The sequence below is a fragment of the Embiotoca jacksoni genome, unplaced genomic scaffold (genome assembly GCF_022577435.1).
Source record: "Embiotoca jacksoni isolate LCO1_2020_lvr unplaced genomic scaffold, fEmbJac1.0.p SCAF_19, whole genome shotgun sequence".
NCBI classification, from domain to species: domain Eukaryota; kingdom Metazoa; phylum Chordata; class Actinopteri; family Embiotocidae; genus Embiotoca; species Embiotoca jacksoni.
The window spans coordinates 2,993,038-3,014,202 of record NW_027185329.1 but is presented as its reverse complement, the minus strand read 5'-3'; the positions used below and the strand labels follow the sequence as shown (position 1 = coordinate 3,014,202).

The following is a 21,165-nucleotide window of genomic DNA, read 5'->3' as shown; positions in this document are numbered from 1 at the left end:
AGATCATGAATGTGAAATCCAATAAATAATGAGCTTTTCTCTGTCAGTGGTCAAAATGGCAGTTTGAAAATAAATGTATGTTGGTGGTGCATGACTTTATGCCATCTATGGTTTGCTGGAATAAGTATGAATATATTAAAAAATATATAGATAACAAACTTATTAAGAGGTACAATCACTTTTAGTCTGTCAACACAATCCATCACATGTCATCTACAACCACCAAAACATTGTAGATGAGGTTGCCATGGTAAGTATCATTCCCTCCTACTCTTCTTAAAAAACATTATTGTTCTTAGGACGCAAAGACATTACAATATTTAGAGTCTGAATGCTTAAACTATTAAACAGACTGACACTTATATCCCAAATTGGAGGGTGTTTTTCTTCTCAGTCACTTTGTTAAAATCCTGCAGAAACCTTTGAGCTCCAGAGAGTCAACTTTAGGATGTAAAGTATCCAAGCTGGGCCTCAGTTTCATAACCACGTCTTCACCTCTGCACAGTTGTTTCCTCCGTCTCCCTCTGCCTGAAAATGTGCAAAACCCAGAGCCACGTTCACGTCACTGTTCAGCAGGGGCAGAAGAGGTCAGATGGATTGAGCTAAAAAAAAAAAAAAGGAAAAAAAAGATCAAAAACAATGACAAAGAGATGCAAAATTATTATAAAGATACATGAATGCAGGAAGAAGAGGCCAATCACAAAGAGAGGCAAAATAAATCGACACAAGGCAACAACAAGATATACATGGCCACAGATGAAAACAAACAAACAAACAAACGAGACACAAAACAACAGCAAAAGATGCCAAACAACTCCAAACATGGCTGCTTTCAGTGCGAGTGTCTTGCTCCTATACATGTAGGACAAGTGGAGGCCTTTTACATGTTTGTTCCCAGAGGCCCGTTCTCTCCTAATATATGGGTGAATCCAGCTCATGGAACCGTTACAAAGCTGGATCAGACTCTTTAAATTGACTGATGTCTTAAATTTGTGATGACGCAACAGAGGAAGAGTTCAGTTTTATGTAATGTGAAAATGGGTCAAAATTAGCTTGCTGATTTCTTGCAAAGACAAAATCCTCCACCGCTGACCCTGATAAGATGCTTAAACGAGGAACACAGAGCTGCTTTGGAGTACCTGTGGGCAGTCGTAGTCGCTGAGGATGTACACAGCACTATGTCCAGAGAGCCTGAGCACTTGCTCTCCAGTCCAGCCCTGTGCAGGAGTGTCTGGGACAAACAGCACTCTGGAGCCCTGCAAACACTGGGACGACCATCACGAATTAACATTAAGACAGATTTAACATTTTACAAGTTCAATTTATTTTGAAAGTAACTTGATTTAATTCTAAATGTAAAATATACCCCACACGCACCTGTAGATATGTAAAGGAAAATGTTTGTCCAGCCCGCTTTTCAAACTTCCCACCGAAGAGCATCACCAGACGATTCTCAATCTGATTGGCCGACCAGCTATAGTCAACAGTGATGCGAGCAGTCAATCCCATGGCAACCAGAACTGCTCGTTCTTTACTTCGTGGGACGACTTGTCTGGAAAAACAGAAAGGAATGTTTATGTCAGGGATATATTTTATTAGATTGTGGGATGTCAATACAAATCAGCAGTTTAGAGCCGTGTCACCAGAGACTATGGTCACAAATTCAATTGTGTAAATATTTTGCTGTAAACATTATTTAAATGTAAACAGGGTGGGGCCCAGAAGCTGTCAGGGGCCCATGTAAGAACAAAAATTGCCAAAACCATTGCAACTTAGCTTAACCATTAAACAACACAATCAAAACTACTACCTGAATATGATTTCTATGTATACATTGTTATGGTTTTGGGTCACAGCCTATTTGTTGTATCTTTGTTTTTATTTCAGTGTTACAAAAGTAATTGTTTAATTAAAAATAAATCGACTCATATTTTTACCCAATCACTTGGGTCTATCTAATTAGGCGGTTTTATTGTTAAAAAGTTACAAAAGAATTAGGCATGCTGGGAATTTGTTTGTCTGATGACTTTGCTCCTTGTCATTTGGGACAACTTGCGCTGACATTATGATATATTCTTCTCAACAGTTCAACCTCTGAGCAAGAAGCCCTTCAGCTCATGGACGAGTAGTCAGCAGCGTAGGCTAAATGTGTGCACGAGTGTGTGTTTGGGTTCCAGTCACAAGAACGTTTGGCTGCAGCCATGAATATCCACAACCAATATCAAACATTTTCTCTGGACAAAAATCTTCAAATACTGTAAACAACAACCACCTCACTGAAACAAGTAGACGTCTCGGATTAAGACTTTGGTGAACTACATGAACATTTCTCCACCTTCGGGGAGTCTCACCTCTCCAGCGGGGCCATGTAGTATCCTCTGGGTAGACAGAGCACATCTTTAACCACCAGTCCTTTCTTCTGTGGAGTCGGTCTCCTCCATCGGACACGATTGATCATGTTCGGGGACAACTGAAACACAGCGCAACGTCACACTGTAGTACAGCAACAAGGTGGATCCACAAAACACAGACACAGAAAACGGACTCAGTCAAAGTAGAAAGGACAGGCTAGATAATAATGGCACAATTTCTTATACGAGACAGGATTTTAACTTCAGGCAGAGAAGCAATTTATGGTGTTTCGCAGGAAAAGTATCTGGGAAAAGTTTTATATTTTAGCATCAAATACAGAAGTAGAACGTTGATTCTAACATTCTACCACGGAAATGATGAGTTAATTCATTAGTCAATGAACAGAAAATTAATCTGAGAAAATTTAAATACCAAATTAATTATTTTAAGTATTGAATAACTTTTTCTTTTTTTTTTAAAGATCAAACAGGAGAAGATTCCTGCTTCCCCAAAATTAATATTTGCCTCTTTGGTCTGTCTTAAACCAGCATAAATTTTGATCTTAATCTGATGAAGAGTGTGGCAATTTAGCATTTTTGGACATTAATAGTAGTAGTAATTGGTTAAACAAAAAAATAATTAATAGAAGAGTCAGTAGATTAATCTATTTTATGTTAAACCTAAAATTATATAAATGTAAGGAGAAAAAAAAAAAGCCCAAAGCAGACAAATGTATCCCACATTCACAAATCAAAGCGGACACTGTGCACTTTATACTATATTTATATGCATAACATCAGCACTTTAATGGACATATGGACTGATAGAGCTGATTGATTACACATAATAAATAGGGCAACAGATCAGTATTGATTGATGGATTTGTGCACTGAAGTACTTTTAACCAACTAAACATATTTTAAGCCATTATATTATCAAGATGCTGTAAGTCTCAGCGGTGACAGCGATCATCATTCAACCAGAAAATACAGGATTTTAGTCTCCATATCGGCATGTGCGATTTATTGTGATTTGTCCATCAGATGATAACAAAACCAAACCCAAGAAGACATACTTTAGTCATGATGGAAGGATCACTTGACTTTATCTCCACCAGCTCGAACTCTGTCACTCTGATGAGAGGCAACACCTGCAGGAAGGAAACGGAAAGAAGATGGGACTAAATAAATGAAAGGAATGAGGGTTAATGTGGCGGAAAAACATTCCAAAAGAAATCCAATCCTCAAGCTCTACCTCTATTTTCTTTTTGATGCGTGCGACAGTGGGACGGTGGTTGTTCCCCTCCTCAACAGGAGACTTTGTTTTGGGCTTGATCTGCTGCCTGGGACTGATCTGGACCTGCAGCTCTGGATCCTCCTCACAGTCACAGACAGGGATGAGGAGATGCTCCCGGAGTCTCTGGGTTCAAGAGGAGGAAAAGGAGGTGGTTTATTGTGCATGAAAGCACCAGATTATCTAAAAAGGAAGTGTGCGCTGCTGCACGAAGAGCACAAGGAAACATACCAGCAGCACAGGTTTTTATTATATAAACAATGAACAACTGTAAACTTTCCATGAAGGTGGACAGGGCATGATTATTTCAGTTCATGGCTTCTGTCACTGTAATTCTTTTACAGTTTTAATAAAGATTCTGTATAGTTTAATGACTCAGTTTCACCCGAGTGATTTTCTGACTCAAGATTCCTTCAAAACAAAAGTCTGAGACTTCTCATCACTGGTTGCATGTCTACCAATCAAGGATCAAAACCCCTGCTTTCTGCTTTCAAGATGAAGTTTGTTTTTTTGTTTTTTTAAAGGTGTTTTCTGCCATCTTGTTCTCTTCATTGTCTTGTGACCTCAGGTTGAGGTCCACTGATTGTATTTCCTGGGGTTTTATTAGCCGGTAAGGGTTCTGCTGCTGGGCCACAAAGCCCACATGGTGCTCAGAGCAAGAAAAATAAAGTCCCTTTTCACAAAAGAACTGATAACTCAAAAACTTTGCAAAAGACATCTCTGCGTGGTTGCATGCCACTACAATAATGTATGAAATTATGTTTGAGATTTGGGTCAATTGATCCTTTACTGTGAAAACCAGCACTCGTGTTATTGGATCTCAATTTGAAGTTTTGTAGTGGTTAAGACTTTACAGTTACTGTTACAAATCAGTTTCTCTGAGGGGACAATTGAAGCTTTGTCTCATCACATGACCACTAAATTAGATTAATTGTGATGGAATCAGCAGCATTTTTGCATACAACCAGTGGGGAGTCTTCTTTTTACATGACCTGAGATTTGCAATATGTTCATGAGTTTTACATGGAAATCAAGATATTTAGACTTTTTGTTTTTCAGTCAAGTTTTTTTTTTGACAAAACAGACATTAAATGGACCTTTTATAATCAACACTTTCCTTTAAATTCACTCATCCTGTGCGCCTCCATGTTGTGTGAAAGAAGACCCACCTGCTGACAGTTGTGTTCTTTTTCCTTCTTCTGCTTGGTTTTCGCCTCTCGAGGCTCCTCTGAAGTAATAAGCTCCATCTCGATGCTTTCTGTGATGTCCAGCAACGCGACCTTCTCACCCAACTTCATCTTTTCTGCTGCAACTTAACAGAAAATCTGGATCCCCTGTGTTTCCCCTTCACTTACTGTTGTTCTGCTGTTTCTGTCTTCAGTTTATCTTTCCTGCACTCTTTGCATTTATTTTTCCTGATTTCTTTGCATCTCCACGATCAGAACCTTCTTGTCCCTCCTTACTGTTTTCAGGCCTTTAAGGTTTCCAGTTGAACCTTCAGATTTTCCTGAGTTGACTGTGGCCCATCTGACCAGCTGAGCTCTCATTATCTCAAGCTGAGATCCATCAGAGTCCAAAGCTCCGATTGGCTCACAGCTGTGCTCTCAAGGCTGCGATTGGTTCTTTGGATGATTCGGAGGCCGTCATTGGCCGACACTTCTGTTAAAAAGCTCTAATTGGTTTGGTGGTATCTTTAGACTAGAGTCAACATGTGGTCTGAGGAAGTTTACAGAAGATCAGATACAAGAAAGAGACACAGTTGAGACCATTAATCAACACCATTCCACACATCATTACATCATTAACCAGGTGATTGCATCACTTATCTCAAACTATCCCAGTTTTTTGGCCTCCCAAAACATCTTATAAATGACTATTACATATAAAACATAAAGGTTATGAAGAAATCTGGACTTTGAAGCTTTTAAACAACTCATTATTTTAGTTACAATTCAGAGAATTGCTTAAATAATGTGCTTTTACTGCGTTTGCCAAAACCTTGCAACCTTAATTGTTTGCATTGTTGATTTACTGCCTTTTGTGAAGCACTTTAACTTGCTTTTGAAAAGTGATACTTTTAAAATGATCAACATACTGTGTGCAAGCTAAAATAAAAGATGTTTCATGACCATCGTGTTCAAAGTAACTGTGAAATAACGGTTAAAATGTAACAATTGACGAATAACTTTAGTCTGCAGACTTGCACAGGAGCCCAGACAGCAGCTACTACACCACAGTGATCCGTCATCTAATCATGCGTTTTGTTTTTCTTTGGGACAAAGTCAAAACTGTTTGTTTAATGTCGTGCTTCATTTCAGTGGTTAAACTGTGGCGACTTATCAAAACCACAAACTGAACAATCTGTAATCAGCACGGCAATCAAGCCAAGCAGCAACTTCTGACTGCAGCAACTTCAAACTCACAAGAAGTCGAATACTCAAACGTACAAGAGTTTCACATGATCAAAGGGATAAAGGGTTTTCAGACTGTATAATGCAAGGAGGAAAATAGCTGTAAAACAATAACAGTTCTTATTGGACTGATTGTAGTTTGAAGAAAATGCCTTTATCTCGCTGAAAAAATGTTGCAAACTTTATAATACAATATAAATGAAACATGAAGAACAGGTCGACTTGTTTCTGTTTTCTTTTGATCTAATAGGCTATTTTCTGATTTAACAGCTGTGAAATTCACCACAAACCTTTGCACAGGATTATTCAAAAACTCAGTGTAGTAATAAAGACGATGAAACTCAGCTCAAAAGTGCTCAAAGCTCACTCGATGTTCTGTAACTGTAAAGTTCTGCACTTTAAGAGTAATAAATAAAAGCTTATTGTCACAACAGCTGGACACTGAAGAAGCCATTCAGCAGCTATGAACCATATTTAGAAATCATTCTCCGCAGCTGTCACAGCAAAATAAACACATTTTAAAACGTCACAAAATGAAATTAATACTGTAGGTAAAATACATGATTGTCTGAGGTCAAGCAAAGATTACAGAGACTGCAGGATGGATAAATCATCCTGAAGCCTTTTGAGGGTCCTCTGACCGAAACACTGAAGCTTCAACTGCTCCGGTGCAGCAAATTAACAGCCAACAGCAGACAAAGACGTACGTGTGTGTACGTGTGTGTGTGTGTGTGTGTGTGTGTGTGTGTGTGTGTGTGTGTGTGTGTGTGTGTGTGTGTGTGTGTGTGTGTGTGTGTGTGTGTGTGCGTGCGTGCGTGCGTGTGTGTGCGTGCGTGTGTTTGTTTGTGTGTGTGTCAGGCCCGCAGGTGTCTACGGCTACACGTCAACAGGTGAGGCAGGAAGTAAGAAGCCGTGCCGTCGTCAGGTATGAGTTCCAGGAACTCTGCGGGGCTCATCTCCATGGCAACCACGACCAGCGTCTCTGTTTGCATGAAAATCCGGATCATTAAACACAATGACATGACTTCCTGACACTTCCAGAGTTTCTACTCGTCTAATCGTTCTACGTCATTAAAAGTAATAAATCCACTTAAAGCAGATGGTGGCTAATGTGTGCAAAATGAGGATATGAATAGTATTGTCTATTTGTTATATTTTGCTTTGACTCGCATACAGTTTACTGAATAATGCATCTTTTTGCTTAGATAGAGGATATTTTTGGGGGCATTTTGCCTTTAATTTGATTAAAATAGTGGAGATGCACAAAGAAAGATGACAGAAGTCTCTGTTTGAAGTCAAACCAGGAAACATTACTGCTGTATGATATTCATCGTAACTATTTGATTACTGGACACTCTTGGTTTTCCATGTTGAATGTATTCAGCTGTCTAAATGTTGCTTCAAACTTTTTTCTGAAATGTCAAGATTAACCTTCAGGAGGGAAAATAATCCATCTATCTAGCTAATATTTATCTATCTTAAAAAGTAGCCAAATTAAAAGTACAGAATACAAAAAAAATATTAGTATCTCACAACCTGTAAAATCCCTGTGTTGGTAAAACACAGATGTCGTGACTTTAGAGATAATAAAGGTCTGATTGTTGTCAAACCTGCTCGGTAACATCGTCAACAGTTTAACAGGAGCCAAACTGTCGTGTCAAGTCGACAATGACTTGCGTAACAATGCCTTTGGGCTAAATTACAGCAAACGAAAGTGAGGACGTAAACAAAAAAGAAAGTTCCCTGGAAGAAGAATTCACCTTTAAGAGCAGCCAGCAGGATGCTGTTGTCTGCAGCAGCTCGCATCCGGTTACAAAGCTCAGGGAGCAGCTTCTGCCACCATAATGCCTGTCAATATCAGACATGTCCGTCAGACGGGGTTATCAAATTAAAATAAATTAAACGTACAGCCATGATACAGAGTGAGGGCAGTAGGCTTCGGTACACACCATGTTTCTGTCCTGTAACTGGTGATTGGCGTAGGCGATGATGGCCTGAGGACATCGGTCCAACAGCTTCGCAATGCTGCTGTCGTACTGCCCCCTTCTGGTGGCGCAGAGGAGGTGCAGGCTGAAGCCCCACAAGGTCTCCTCGGACAGACGCTCCAACAGAGGCAGGACGGAGCCCACGGACAGGGACGGACCACACAGCAGAGACTGCAACCAGGACAATGAAAATGACCGGACAACGGTAGCAGAAGAGAAGATGCATTTCTAAAAGATCGACTGACATAATCTTTCTTTTAAAATTATTACTCAACTGAAGCTCCTTGAAGCTCGCTGCTGAGTGTGAGTTACAAACACCAGCTTATTGTCGCTATTGTTAGCACTTTAGATGGATGTTGCTATTCAGTTGATGTCACCGAGTCAGTTTCTCTTTTCATTTTTAAAATACTGATGTGTGATGTTACAGGCTTTTTATTCATCTTTCTATGTTTAATTCTTCTGTTACATTTTTTCTAAAGTGTTTAATTAATTTTAAAGTCCCTGAATTTCTGTACTGACAACCTAAAAGCTTTCTTTACTCTGCCAGGAAGATTTTTTTTTTCTATTTAATAGCTGTCAAGCTACTGTTTTGAGTTGTCCATCTTTTTAATATTTTTTTCTTGGCCTGATAATTGTCAAATTTAAAGACAGATTCTAATAATAGTGTTGCCACCTTTAAGAAAAACCCTAGATCCAAATTCATAAAAAGAAAGGGTGAACTACATTTCATGTCCCTAACCTTTAAATAAAAATATACAGCAGACATGACTTGTGTGCAGCTCTGCTACTGTTACAGTGTTGAGCATTTACAGCCTGCTGCAACTGATCTGTTTGTTTACTGAGTTTTTTCTTCAGCAAAAGTCACATGGTGAACTTGAAGGTGAATAAAAGTAAGTTTTCTGCTGTAACAAGCTGTGAAAACGTTTTGTGGTTAATAGAAACAGACTTAAATTTATTTTTTTTAAAAAACATGCCTGCAGTTTGTACAGCGCCTCCTGGTGTTGGTAGCTGGTAGTGTACGCAGGACTGAGAACGGTGAGCCACGGATACAGAGCGCCGTAATGAGAGCACGAGTTGATCTGAAACACACACACAGACGATATCGGCACAAACAAACTTCTGAACCTTATGACACAAAATTAAGAAATATAACTCTAGATGATGAATTGATCTTTCTGAATTTTACTCAAAATCAAACAAAAATCGCCGTACCAGATCGTCGGCGGTCTTCAGGGACTTGCGTTTTGGAGCCGCGTGTTGAAGCTCGTGGTGTGTATCCGAGTTTGTCAGTCGGTCGATGTAGACCGACGCCAGCCGGAACAGAAGCTCCTGGATCACCGCGTCCTGTGAGGAGGCCATGAGCATCGCCTCCCAGAAATCCACCTGCAAACAGTTCTCACAGCCCAGCTCCTGCACGCACACACACACACACACTTTTTGATATTCTTCATGTACAACTGATCAAAAGACATTTTGTAAGCTGAAGGCATCTGTGTGTGTGTGTGTGTGTGTGTGTGCGTGTGCGTGCGCACCTTGAATATGTGATCCGCCTGGTCCAGCTGAACTTTGTTGTTCTCATGTAAAGCCACCATCGCCGCCACCAGCAGTCCAGGATGGGAGTTTGCCAGCTGCCGAGTCAGCGCTGTGGGATAGACGTGTGCGTGCCGGCGTCCACCTCCGCCGTGCAGCAGCAGCCTCGGCTCCTCGATGAACCCGTACACCAGCAGCATCTAAACACACGCAGAGGAAGCCACAGATTTAACATCTTAACGCGATCGTGAGTTAAAATCTTTGATCATCTCGTCTCTTGCTCCGGACTTCTTGTACACAAATATTCATTTTAATTCCTTTGACTACAAAAAAAACAACAACAAATCGAGAAAATTACAGACGTCATCCCTTCCTGTTTGTCCCAACAATTCAGTCCACCACAGATCAGGACGGACGGCTCTGAAGTTTTGGACTAAAGCAGCGGCTGAATGCATAAGCGTAAATCTACAGTTAGGCTAAATTAATCATCACACCACGAAGGAATCAACTGAAACATGGACAGAAAAAAATGTAAGTTAACATTTGGCAATGAATTTAGCTGCGAGAATAACAAATTCTAATAACACAATAATGTATTATTTATAACTAAAGTAGACCGTCAGAGGTGCACTCTGTTAAAGAACACAAATCCCCCTCCTGACCTCGGAGTGTCTCTCCATCAGCTGCATGTACTGCGGCAGGTCGCGCAAATGCAGCATCATGGTCGCCATGGTGATCGTCAGCGGAACGGACACGCCGGCCGTTTCCTCCAGTCGCTGTAAAATTTGCAGCATCCGGGCCGGACTGACGTTTATCATGGACGGGCTGGCGCACACGCTGACGAGCATCGAGGGCTCTGATAGGCTGAAAATGTCGATGACCTCATCAGTTACTTCCTGCAGGGACAAGAATTGGAGTTTTCTTTTGTTGTCAATCTTTCATATTTAGCCAACAAGTGGTGAAGGCATTTAAAGTGTAATTAAAATATTTGGGTACCTGACTGAGGGTGTGGTCTGTTTCTTCCAGCAGGTAATGTTTGAGGTAGAACAGGAAGCCGGGGCCGTAGGTGTGAGAGTAGCCCGGGAGCGGGCGGTTTCTGCATATGACGTCTGTGACTGACAGATCAGACATCCTGTAGTACGGCAGAGCCAGGTGACAGTCCTTCACGCTGCCCCTGACAGAACAGGGAGGAACACAAATACTGATGAAACACAAGCTATTTTGCGGTCGTAAATGGAGTAAAAAAAAAAAAAAAAAAAATACACAATGATTACGCAATACTGAAAATCTGTAAAATCAGCCAAAAGGTAATTTAAACACTTGTTTTAGACCAATTCAAAACACTTTAAGTATGATCTGTTGTATAGTAGAGCTGAGATGTGTATTTAAGTAGCTCTTAAAGGTGAAGACGGCTGCGTATTCTTAAATCATGCGAGTCAGTTTGTTGCATTTGGATGATGCTCTGAAAATAATTTTTCAGGCAAGAAATAATCAAATTTGATTTGCTTGAGAAACATGAGATTATTATGCCTTTGATTTGGTTATTTCAGCTTTTCAGGAAATGAATGCGATCTCAGTCATACTGGCATAAACATCTAAACTCTGACCTGGAGGTCTTTTTCTGGACGAGTCGAAGTCTGTTAAAAGTCTTTTTGAATTAGCAACAGATCATATTACTGACAAAAAAAAAAAAAAAAAAAAATTCTCACAACAGCTATAGCTTTTATCTTTTCCCCTTCTCTTAATGATATTGTCAATATGCTGACACCCAGCAGAATTCCCACTATTGTGAGACATGTACCAAGAGATGCAGTTTATGTCTATTAAAGACACCAATCTCAGTGACTTCAGTGAGTTTATATTAATAGTTGGGTACATTGGTTGTCACGTGGTCATGGTTTGGGATGTTCGTCCTGCAGGTGTGTTTATGTGCTACCTGCTGAAACAGTCTCCCAGCTGTGCACAGTTCTGCCTCAGTGCCTCCTCCAGTTCCCGTCTGTCTGTCTGTACGGCTGCTTTTTTGTCGGCTGCTCCGCCTGCATCCGTCCGCGCAGCCACAGCAGGGTCGCCCTCGGTGCTCTGCTGCCGGTCCGATGTTTGGAGTAAGGAGGCGCGGAGGAGGAGGTGAGCTTCGCTGAGGAGGTGCTGAAGACTTTGAGCCTGCGGGTTGAGCTCCGCATAGGACTGACTATATTCAACCTGGCACGCAGAGAGACACATGGCAGGTGGTTGTACACAAACAGAAACACATGGCAGGTGGTTGTACACAAACAGAAACACATGGCAGGTGGTTGTACACAAACAGAGACACATGGCAGGTGGTTGTAATAGTTGAACATTTACATACAAACAGATCAGAAACCAGAAACCTGCATTTTATCCGGTAATTTCTGAAAAACACACACAGACTACAGCAGGTTGTTGCACTAGATTATTTTAAAATTAAAGTTAATTTTAAGAAATATTTGAAACAAAAGCATTATACATTTTTGGAACCTGAATAATTTTAAGAATACCAACAATATTTGTTTTCTTTTTCATGTGCATGTACTTCGCTACGTCTCTTTTTTTTTTTACTCTTAAACTGCTTTTATTTAGTGTTTCAAGTTCAACAAAAATATTTGATGCATATTAACCCCAAAAAATACACAATAGTAGCAATGTAAATTTCTATTTTTGCAAAGAAAAGGGTCAGTGTGTAGGATTTAGGAGGATCCATTGGAATAAATAAAATATAATAATTATGATTGTGTTTTCAAGTGTTTAAATCAACATAAAGTAAGACTTGTGCTTTCTTCACTTTATAATGACTTTTTCATATCTCCATAGGGAGCCGGTGCTCTCCTGTGGAGCCTGTACCACCATGTTTCTACACTAGCCTGAAGGTCACTGCAGGTTCTTCAACATGCTTGAAGAGGAACGGGTATTCAGCTCACTGCAATCTGTAACCTCACCACTAGATGCCACTAAATCCTACACACTGCTCCTTAAGGAGTTAGCGTTACCATCTCCTGGTAGAGAGTGAGGGGCGAGACGGTGTTGACGACATAGAGGTTCCATCCATGGCCTGCCGAGCTGGTTTCTTTTGGAGAGGAGATTGCCCACTTTCTGCTCCTAAAGGGTCAAACGTCACACAGACAGGTAACAGGAAGTAGAATCTAACAGAGAAATTAGCTAATCCACAGTCATGTATTCAGGATGTTTGCTTTCACTCCTAGAATTCACCGTAAAAATCAGTTTTATCCTTCCTGCTGTTAATCTTTTCATTTTTTTGTCCCTAAAAGTTTTCAGACCTATTTTGTTTATCTGTAACTGGCTGCCTTCAAAGAACAGTGATAATACATTGTAGACAAACACAAACAGTAAACTGAACATCGTTTACCGGGTGTTCAGTGAGTCAAATTGATAAATGATTCCATCTTAAAGGACATTACGCATGCAACAGAACTACTGAATCAGCGAGGAGGCGTTACGATGTGATCATGCGGACTGCAGTAAAGAATCTGCACCACCGTGAAACTCCCAGTAAAGACCGACCTCTCGGATGTGACGCCTCGTAAAACATTAACTAAATTGTGGGACTACAGTTTACATGAGCGAACACACGGTTAGTGACTGTTAGTGATCAGGTTAACACAGTACAAACGTAACCAGGCCTCGTGGGATGGTCCGTGTACGAGACGGGGATGTCCACCGCTGAAACACCTGCAAGGGGCTGCTCTGCCTTTTACATTGTATTTGCAGAGCGTGCTGCTTAAAATGTGTTATTTTTGCATTATTTCTCATCCAGATCCATTTTTAAGAAAGAAAATACTGAAGTGTGAGCGTGTGTGTGTGTGTGTGTGTGTGTGTGTGTGTGTGTGTGTGTGTGTGTGTGTGTGTGTGTGTGTGTGCGGATGTGACAATAAACCAGGAACCTGTTAAATAAAGTCAGATTATGAAGTTAGCTGAATAAAAACAGATCCAAACAGATCTTTTTATTTCAGTCCAAACGTGATTAGTTTGTGAGCAAATAGGCGCGCGCGCACACACACACACACGCACACACACACACACACACACACACACACACACACACGCGCACACGCACACAAACTAAGGGCAGTTAGGGAGGTTATGGATGTCTACAGGAGGTTGAGGAACTAAAAGAGGAAGTGTTGTCTCTTTTAGACCAAGCTGCAAAGTCACACAGATATTTAGATAATTGACAAAGAGATGACCTGTTTTCGGGCTTCTGCATGTTCTCATACGGTTTATTGGCTTCTCGACAAGAAGTAAAGATGCTGAGGATCCTGCTCTTATGACCTTTTCTGGCGAGAGGAACTGGATAAAATAAAAATACTTAATTTAAAATGTTTTTTTCATTGGCAGAAAACAACTTGGCAACAAATGTAAAGACAAATTGAAGACTTTTCTGATCAGGCTGTAGATTTTTTTATATTTAAACATACCTTTTATAAGGTTTGCCATTGTTGTTAGCCTGTAGTTAAATCATACGTTATGATAACACTTCAATTTCTTTTGAAATAAATGGAATAAATATTTATAATACCCGATACTTTCTCGACTTAAGGGCCCTAAAAACAGGGTTAGAGAGTCTTAAAAAGAAAGTTTGCCAGTTTGTATGTTAGTGTTAATGGTAAATGTCATCAAGTGAATCAATAAATTCTTCAACGAATAAAAAAAATAAAAAATGTATCTTGGTCAATATAGACTGCAAAGAGGGATTTATTGCTTCAATCGACAACCTCTACCATCAGCACTGAAAAAAGTGGTGAATTCCTTTAGTTTTGTGACATTAAATTCAAACTATCGTGGTTTCCCTTTAAAACCAGAGATTACGTGAGGATTTTGGTTTATAGTTGTCAGTTGATGTGAGTATTTTGAGGGCTTTGGCGTTGCAGCTTGACCTGAAAGTGGACAACACAGACTGGCGGGGGGTGGGGGAGCTGGGCTTTGTCTTACAGGAAGGGGCGTGATAGAAGGCTCTCCAGAGCTGGTGTGGTTGCGGGATCGATTCCCACCGCCAGGAAAATACCAGTCAGCATGGTGTGATCTTTCAACTCGCTAAAATAACAACACACACACACACACACACACACAGTAAACAGGTTTATAAATCTCTGCGCACACACATCCCTCCTCAAAGCCTTCTGGTACCTGCAGGGAGATGTCCGACGAAGCCTTTTCAAAATAAAAGCTGTAGTATGCAGTATTACCGTGTGTTTAACTGTGTGTGTTTAACGGTGTGTGTTTAACTGTGTGCGACTTACAGGCTCCTGCGCTGTGTCGTGCGTTCAGTCTCCTCCGGTGTCGGCGTGTCGGCGGTGGAAAGCAGGATGATGTGCCGGCCGTACACACACACCGACCGCAGGCCGATGAACAACTGCATCCGCAGTGCGCACACATCCAGGCTGCAGGGCGGACACGCCTTCAAAACACACATGGAGATGGTAAACATAACGGTGTGCGTGTCCATTTACAGTATAGACTCCAGTATGTGATTACAACAGAAATAAGTGCAACTATGCCAAAATGTAACGCTGGATATATTGTTGTTGTTTTTTTTACCACAGAGGGGCAGAAGATCAGAGGAAATGAGCGTGATGAGAGCAGAGAGACTGAATCACACAGTAAATGTGCTGTACCAAAATAAAAAGCTAAAAGAGGAAACAAAGGAAGCTTCCAATTGTCAGGAATTACAAGTAAAGGATGAGGCTCGTACCTTCATGGTGGTATCGATGTAGGGGTCTTCAATCCTGGCTGCTACTGCTGCACATCGCACTGTGAAACACTGCAACGCAGTCCTGCCAGACACACACACACACACACACACACACACGCACGCACACAAAGCGACATACATACATACTTGAAAATAAGTAAATCTCTACATTAGGGTGAAAAACAAAAAGAAACAAGGATCCATTTAGAGTGGAAAACACAGATAGGTAAAATCACACACCAATAGCTTATTATAATATCTAATTGTAAAACCTGGAAATGAGACTTAAATTATTTTCATTAGATTTGTTGGAACAGATTTTCGCATCCTTTCAGATTTTTGATGATCAAGGTCATGTATTTGAAATCAGGCGAATTGTTTAATAAAAATGTTAGGGGTTAGTATTTTAAGAAATTGAAGATGAGGTTGTATCACAGAGCTGTAAAAATGTTTCAGTGAAGACTGCGGACGCACTTTGTTATGACGTGCAGCAGGTGGTCTGTCAGCACCGCCTCCTGGACCTTCTCTGGATACTGATAGATGGAGAGCAGCTCGACTCCTCCCTTCAGACTGTACAGGTAGCCGGCGGCGGGGAGCGAGAAGAAGCAGAAAAGACACGCTGGTTCGTCCAGAGACGCCGACTGGTTACCTGGAAACGGAGAGACGGAAGAAAGAAAGTTTTAGTGCGCAGACAGCTCCATTAAGGCACTTACACACAAACATTAAAAATGAATCACATACTAAAAGAAGAGAAATCAAAAAGAACACCCAGGTTCTTGACATGTGGTTTACACTATCATGTGATATTACTTTATTGAGATGCAAATATGTTGCAAGACAAGAAACTTATTAGAGAAATACAGAAAATCGAGAGTCAAGTTTCAGCAGAAAATATATCAGAGTATCATCGGCATATAAGCGAAAGGCAAGTCACTCATTCTGCATTCACTGGAGTCCAGAAACCTGCGTTGAGTTTTTCATGTAACGAGCCCTGATAGTGATCCCTCTCTGGTCGTGTCTCACGTGTTGAACTCACTGGTGAACAGCGGGTAGAGCTGCAGGGAGTGGAGCTGCGTCTCATCAATGCTGCAGCCCTGAAAGAACTCCGGAGAAAAACGCCTGCAGGATGGAAATGACACAGTTTGAATATATGTGAACTGGAAGAAATATTCTCACTGTGAGGATATCGAAAATACACACACACACACACACACACACACACACACACACACACACACACACACACACACACACACCTGAAAAGAACGTAGGTCAGTGCGAACTGTCCCCTGTCCACCAGCCCGGTCTTCTCGATGCTCACACGGACGTCGCACTCTTTAGCTCGATCTCCGAGCAGCTCCTGGTGTCCCGGGACGAGCAGAAAGTCAGCCTGGTCTTCTAGATGCGCACACACAAAAACGCAGCTCACTAACGATTCTCTCATGTGGTCCACCTCGATAAAGCCGGTTCACACCCAGAGACAACGCCTCTCGTGTACGGCTGGATGACCAAACATGGAAAGAATCAGCAAGGTTTATATGTAAAGTCAAACTTTTTACACATGCAGTAAAGTGTGTGTGTGTTGTTACCGCTATTATTTGTGTCTGATGACTCTTCAAGGGTTTTAGATTCAGATGTCGCCTCCAGTTTTAGTACCAGCACTTCCAGCTCCGCCTGCACGGCCACATATCCTCCACACAGCGCCACCTGGGAGGGGGGGGGGGGGTGTTGATGAGAGAGTTTTCTCTGTCCAATGATGTTTTCAAGAGAAACTTAATATCATCCGCATAGAGTTTTAATTGAAGAAAAAAAATAGCTTGAAACACAATGTTGATTTAGGCCTTATATTATAGCATTTTTTTTTTTTTTTTAATTTTACAGGACACGATCTAAATCTATTGTAATTATTGTTCGGTTGCCTATAAAAACTCAATGTGGTTCTACTGTTGTGTGCGGTTATGATGGACTTCAACTACTTTAGAGATCCTGCATTTACTCACCAGCAAAAAAAACTAATGTGCAAACAGCAGGTATGGCAGATAATAACAGGTAAATATACTCAACTATGAAGTTAATAGAGCCAAAAGAAAAAGGAGTACAAAAAGAAAAAGTGAAGAAAAGGTTAAGAGCACCTGTTTAGGTGTGATTTGTGGAAGATGCAGGATGACGGAGCGTTCAAAATCCAGGATGGAAAGATTCTGGTTTGAACTTGAAGTCTGACCTTCAAATGGAAAACAAAGAAGGTTCAGTCGGAGCAGAAAAACAAAGTCAGAGCAGAAGTTTTTTTCTTTCACCAGAACTTTCTTCCTTCAACAAGAAGTCATATGTTAGATGCATTGTTTAGGCCTTTTAAGTTTAACATAGTGACCACATTACACGAGGGAACTTATTTTATCCAACAGTCTTCATTTATAACTAATGGAGACTATTTTCCAAGTGAGGACTCTTTGTGCAGCATCCTTTCTGTATTTCAGTTTTTCTTTTACAGTTTCTACAGAATACTGGTACAAAATGAGTCTTTGCCAGAAGATGTGTTCACAAATCCACACTTACACACATTCACACAGTATGTGTCACTTTGCTCAAGTTACCTTGACTCTGACTCTGCTGAGTGTTCGACGAGGAGGTCGGAGCGCTCTGCTGACTCTGATTCTGAAGACGATGACAAAACCGATAACAAAACATTTGATATTTTGGTTGTTTTGAGGCCCTAAAGACACAATAATATGTGTTAAACTGTCATATTAACAAAAGCGATTTGCTGATGGGGCACGAGGAGGCTCGAACACAGTGAGTTAAGCAAGTACGCCATCATAAAACATCTGTAACTAGTGATCCTGCTCTTCTTCCACATGTTTTTATTATATAACAGAAGAGAAGATCTTCAATGACGATGGGTGAAATTTGATGAGCAGCTGGACTCTCACCGGGTTCTGCTGGTTCTGTTTCCTCAGAGTGAAGAGAACCAGCGTGTTCTCGCAGCCGACCAGAAGGTCTCCTGTCAACGAGCAACACGCCACGGCGGCGGGCCGCTCGGACAGAGGGATCTCGATGATCACCATCTGCACTCCGCCGCACACAGACGCCCCGCGCAGCAAGTGGCCGAGCAGACGCACCCCGACGCGGGCCTTCTCCTCCGCCTCAAGAAACAATTCATAAACACACATGAAGAGCTTTAATATAGATTACTATAAGTAGATTATAAACGCCAAAGGAGGTGAGACTAGAGTATACACGTGAGATCAGCGAGTACCTGGTAGCGCCAGTTGGTGTAGGCTCTCAGGTAGGTGGCGCTGTTCTTTTCCTCAATGGTTACCAGGTAGTCTCCTGGATGTGAAGGAGAAGAGAGGAGGCGGCGATAAAACTTAAAATGTTCAGTCTTCGTCTTTTCTTTCTCCAACATCTGCTTGGTCAACGTACAGTATGAGCGTCAGGAAGCAAACAAGCTGCTGAGAGTGACGATCAACACCTACAGCATGTTGTTGTTGTTGTTGTTGCAGAGGAAGATGTCTTTACCTATTTTGCTGTGTACGATGCGCCTCACGGTGCCCATGGTGGCAAAGCGACAGATGAGCGGACAGCCCTCCTGCTCCACACTGTACGCCTCCACCTTGGTTCAGATCAACGCAACATAGTCAGAGCACCACAGACATATTTCATCTCCAAAAAGGTAACAACCGTAAAGATGATGAATGCTACAATTTGGAAAAAAAATGCATCTTTCCTAAATATTAAATCCTGGACTCATTAGCACTGTTTCATGATTTATACCTCACTTGCTGTGGAGTTTAAGTTTTTTCATATTGGTCTAATCGATTTCAGGGGCATTTTTCACTTAACTGCAGAAATGCTTTCTTTTGAAAATCATCACATTTTATGACACTGATAAACTGGTTTTAATCTCAAAATATAGATATTTTACCCCCCATATGATTCAACCCTTACTATTTTCCGACTGGCTTCTGTTTAGTTTGTAAATATACATACAGCAAGATCTAGTAATATCTAGTTAGCAAGAAAGCTAATGCATTTTATAGGGAAAAAAACAAAAAACATAGGCCATTTCACACCGCAGTCTGTTGAAGAGACAAAAGATGTAAAAGGTGTCATTTCTGGAATAGTGTGCATGCAGATAACTGTGAATTCAAGTAATAAAAAAAAAAAAATAGGACAGATATTGATGTAAAAAAAATGTTAATTTGAAGGTAACCTTGCATCCTCCTGTTGCCATCACGAACAGGACTCCACCTCCGCAGCAGACCAGTCCAGGCTCCTGATCCACCTGAGCCACACAGACGGGAAAGTAGTTTAAGACTACTGCCAAGTTGCAAATGGAGATTATAAATCACACAATAAAAACACGGTCAGCACTGGATCCATATCCGCACAGGCTCCCGCTAACCTGTGCGATCTGCTGGGAGGCGTAAGGATGGCAGTTGTAGACGTGCACCATTTTTAGTCCTCCTGCAGGTGAGCGGATTCAGCCCAGGGTGGAAGTGTAACCGGCCACTGCTGCTTTCTCTTTTTTGCACTCCACTCTTTTATCTATGTGTCCTCATGGCTTCCTCCATCAGGATACATTAAACCTCTGCAAGAAAGTCACATTTCAAAAGGGTCTGAATTCACTCCAATCTCCCACCAGAACACAAACACATCTTGTCAAAGTCAGATTATTTTTTTGACATCATCTGGGATATTCTCACCTGCCTCTTTTGGCATATAGCTGTGCACACAGTTTGTTCTATTTGTGCAAGCAAAGCAAATATCAATTACTCACATGTGACATGTAATGATATATTTAACACGCAAGAAAAATGCATTTAAAGTTCAATTTACATTTATCCATATGTGCTTTTCAAACATTTCACACGTGTAATATCACAGTTTAGATGTGAAAACATGAAATTCACATAAAATATTGAAAATATCACAATACATTTCTGCATTCCTTCCAATAAAATAAAATGGAGGCAAATATAAATATATTTGTGATGCTAAGAGCAGTAAAATATAACAAGGCAACACTTTTGAAAAGGCAGCACATGTGCCCAGAAATGTACTCTGGATAATCTACACATCCCACCGTGAACGATCTCTTTGGTAGAAAGTAAGTTTCAATGAAAACTACTCATTGGAAAAAGCATTACAAAAACGATTTGCATATTTTACCAGGTCTGCAACATAATTCAACTGACTTAAAACAGTTTTTGGTCTTCATCTAAACTCAAAACTTTTGTGTGATACTTTAAAAATCAACCAATTCAGGCGAACGTATCCAAATAAAATGTTAAGGAAGTAAAGGAGCTTCACCACCAACCACTGACTTTCACGCTGCGTCCCATGCAGCTGAATCGGTGCTGTGTTTCTCTAATCGATATCACATGCCGCAGTCTTGTGAGCAGCAGCACCTCCGGCCGTTTCACTCAGATTAGTTCATCGCCTCTAACTTCAAATTCTAGTTGAGTATTTACAGAAAACGAGAGAATATACCTTCGTTGGTGACAAATCTTCAGCTCCCTTTCTCTTCCTATTTGAGAGTCTCCGCTGCAGATTATTGATTTTCACGCTGTAAAGGAGGAAGTGAAGCACAACAACCACACGCACCGCCTCCTCTCGATTCTAATTGGTTCGTTAACCTGCTTGTGTTGCGTTCGACGCTCTCATTGGCTACCGAGCTGTCACAGAGAAAAGGGTGGCCCTGTGTCTGTTACGGTTTTCAATTTTCTGTCTTTTAAGGTTTCTGTTTCACGATATTTGTTTTTATTTCAGTACGATTTTCGGACTGTGTGAATCCTCTGGTGTCGTACTCTCTGTAGTTCTAAATTGTACTTGGTATATATTTTATTAGAATTAAATTTCATGTCATGTT

General features: G+C 41.0%; 2 protein-coding genes across 4 annotated transcripts; both read right to left on the bottom strand.

Annotated features, from left to right (window-relative positions):
• Positions 1 to 477: 477 nt before the first annotated feature.
• On the bottom strand, positions 478 to 6,040 carry LOC138200646 (uncharacterized). The gene is made up of 7 exons (XM_069153526.1): positions 4,815 to 6,040; positions 3,607 to 3,771; positions 3,428 to 3,502; positions 2,352 to 2,470; positions 1,378 to 1,552; positions 1,140 to 1,265; positions 478 to 528 (listed from the first exon to the last, which is right to left on the bottom strand). The coding sequence occupies exons 1-7, from the start codon at positions 4,941 to 4,943 to the stop codon at positions 478 to 480; spliced, it is 840 nt and encodes a 279-aa protein (XP_069009627.1). The 5' UTR covers positions 4,944 to 6,040.
• A 756-nt stretch (positions 6,041 to 6,796) lies between these two features.
• On the bottom strand, positions 6,797 to 20,864 carry hps3 (HPS3 biogenesis of lysosomal organelles complex 2 subunit 1). Of its 3 annotated transcripts, XM_069153012.1 has the most exons (26): positions 20,787 to 20,832; positions 20,000 to 20,037; positions 19,699 to 19,884; positions 19,507 to 19,578; positions 18,813 to 18,906; positions 18,550 to 18,623; positions 18,224 to 18,436; positions 17,888 to 17,948; positions 17,429 to 17,517; positions 16,886 to 17,003; positions 16,553 to 16,694; positions 16,333 to 16,415; positions 15,771 to 15,945; positions 15,297 to 15,378; positions 14,845 to 15,002; positions 14,537 to 14,638; positions 12,577 to 12,685; positions 11,508 to 11,770; positions 10,568 to 10,745; positions 10,234 to 10,467; positions 9,574 to 9,771; positions 9,254 to 9,451; positions 9,016 to 9,120; positions 8,006 to 8,212; positions 7,817 to 7,904; positions 6,797 to 7,038 (listed from the first exon to the last, which is right to left on the bottom strand). In XM_069153012.1, the coding sequence occupies exons 3-26, from the start codon at positions 19,747 to 19,749 to the stop codon at positions 6,911 to 6,913; spliced, it is 3,222 nt and encodes a 1,073-aa protein (XP_069009113.1). In that variant the 5' UTR covers positions 19,750 to 19,884; positions 20,000 to 20,037; positions 20,787 to 20,832; the 3' UTR covers positions 6,797 to 6,910. The 3 variants fall into 3 exon arrangements, with proteins under 3 accessions (XP_069009113.1, XP_069009112.1, XP_069009114.1); XM_069153011.1 differs by lacking the exon at positions 20,000 to 20,037 and having other exon boundaries at positions 20,787 to 20,864; XM_069153013.1 differs by lacking the exons at positions 14,537 to 14,638; positions 20,000 to 20,037 and having other exon boundaries at positions 20,787 to 20,864.
• Between the last annotated feature and the right edge of the window lie 301 nt (positions 20,865 to 21,165).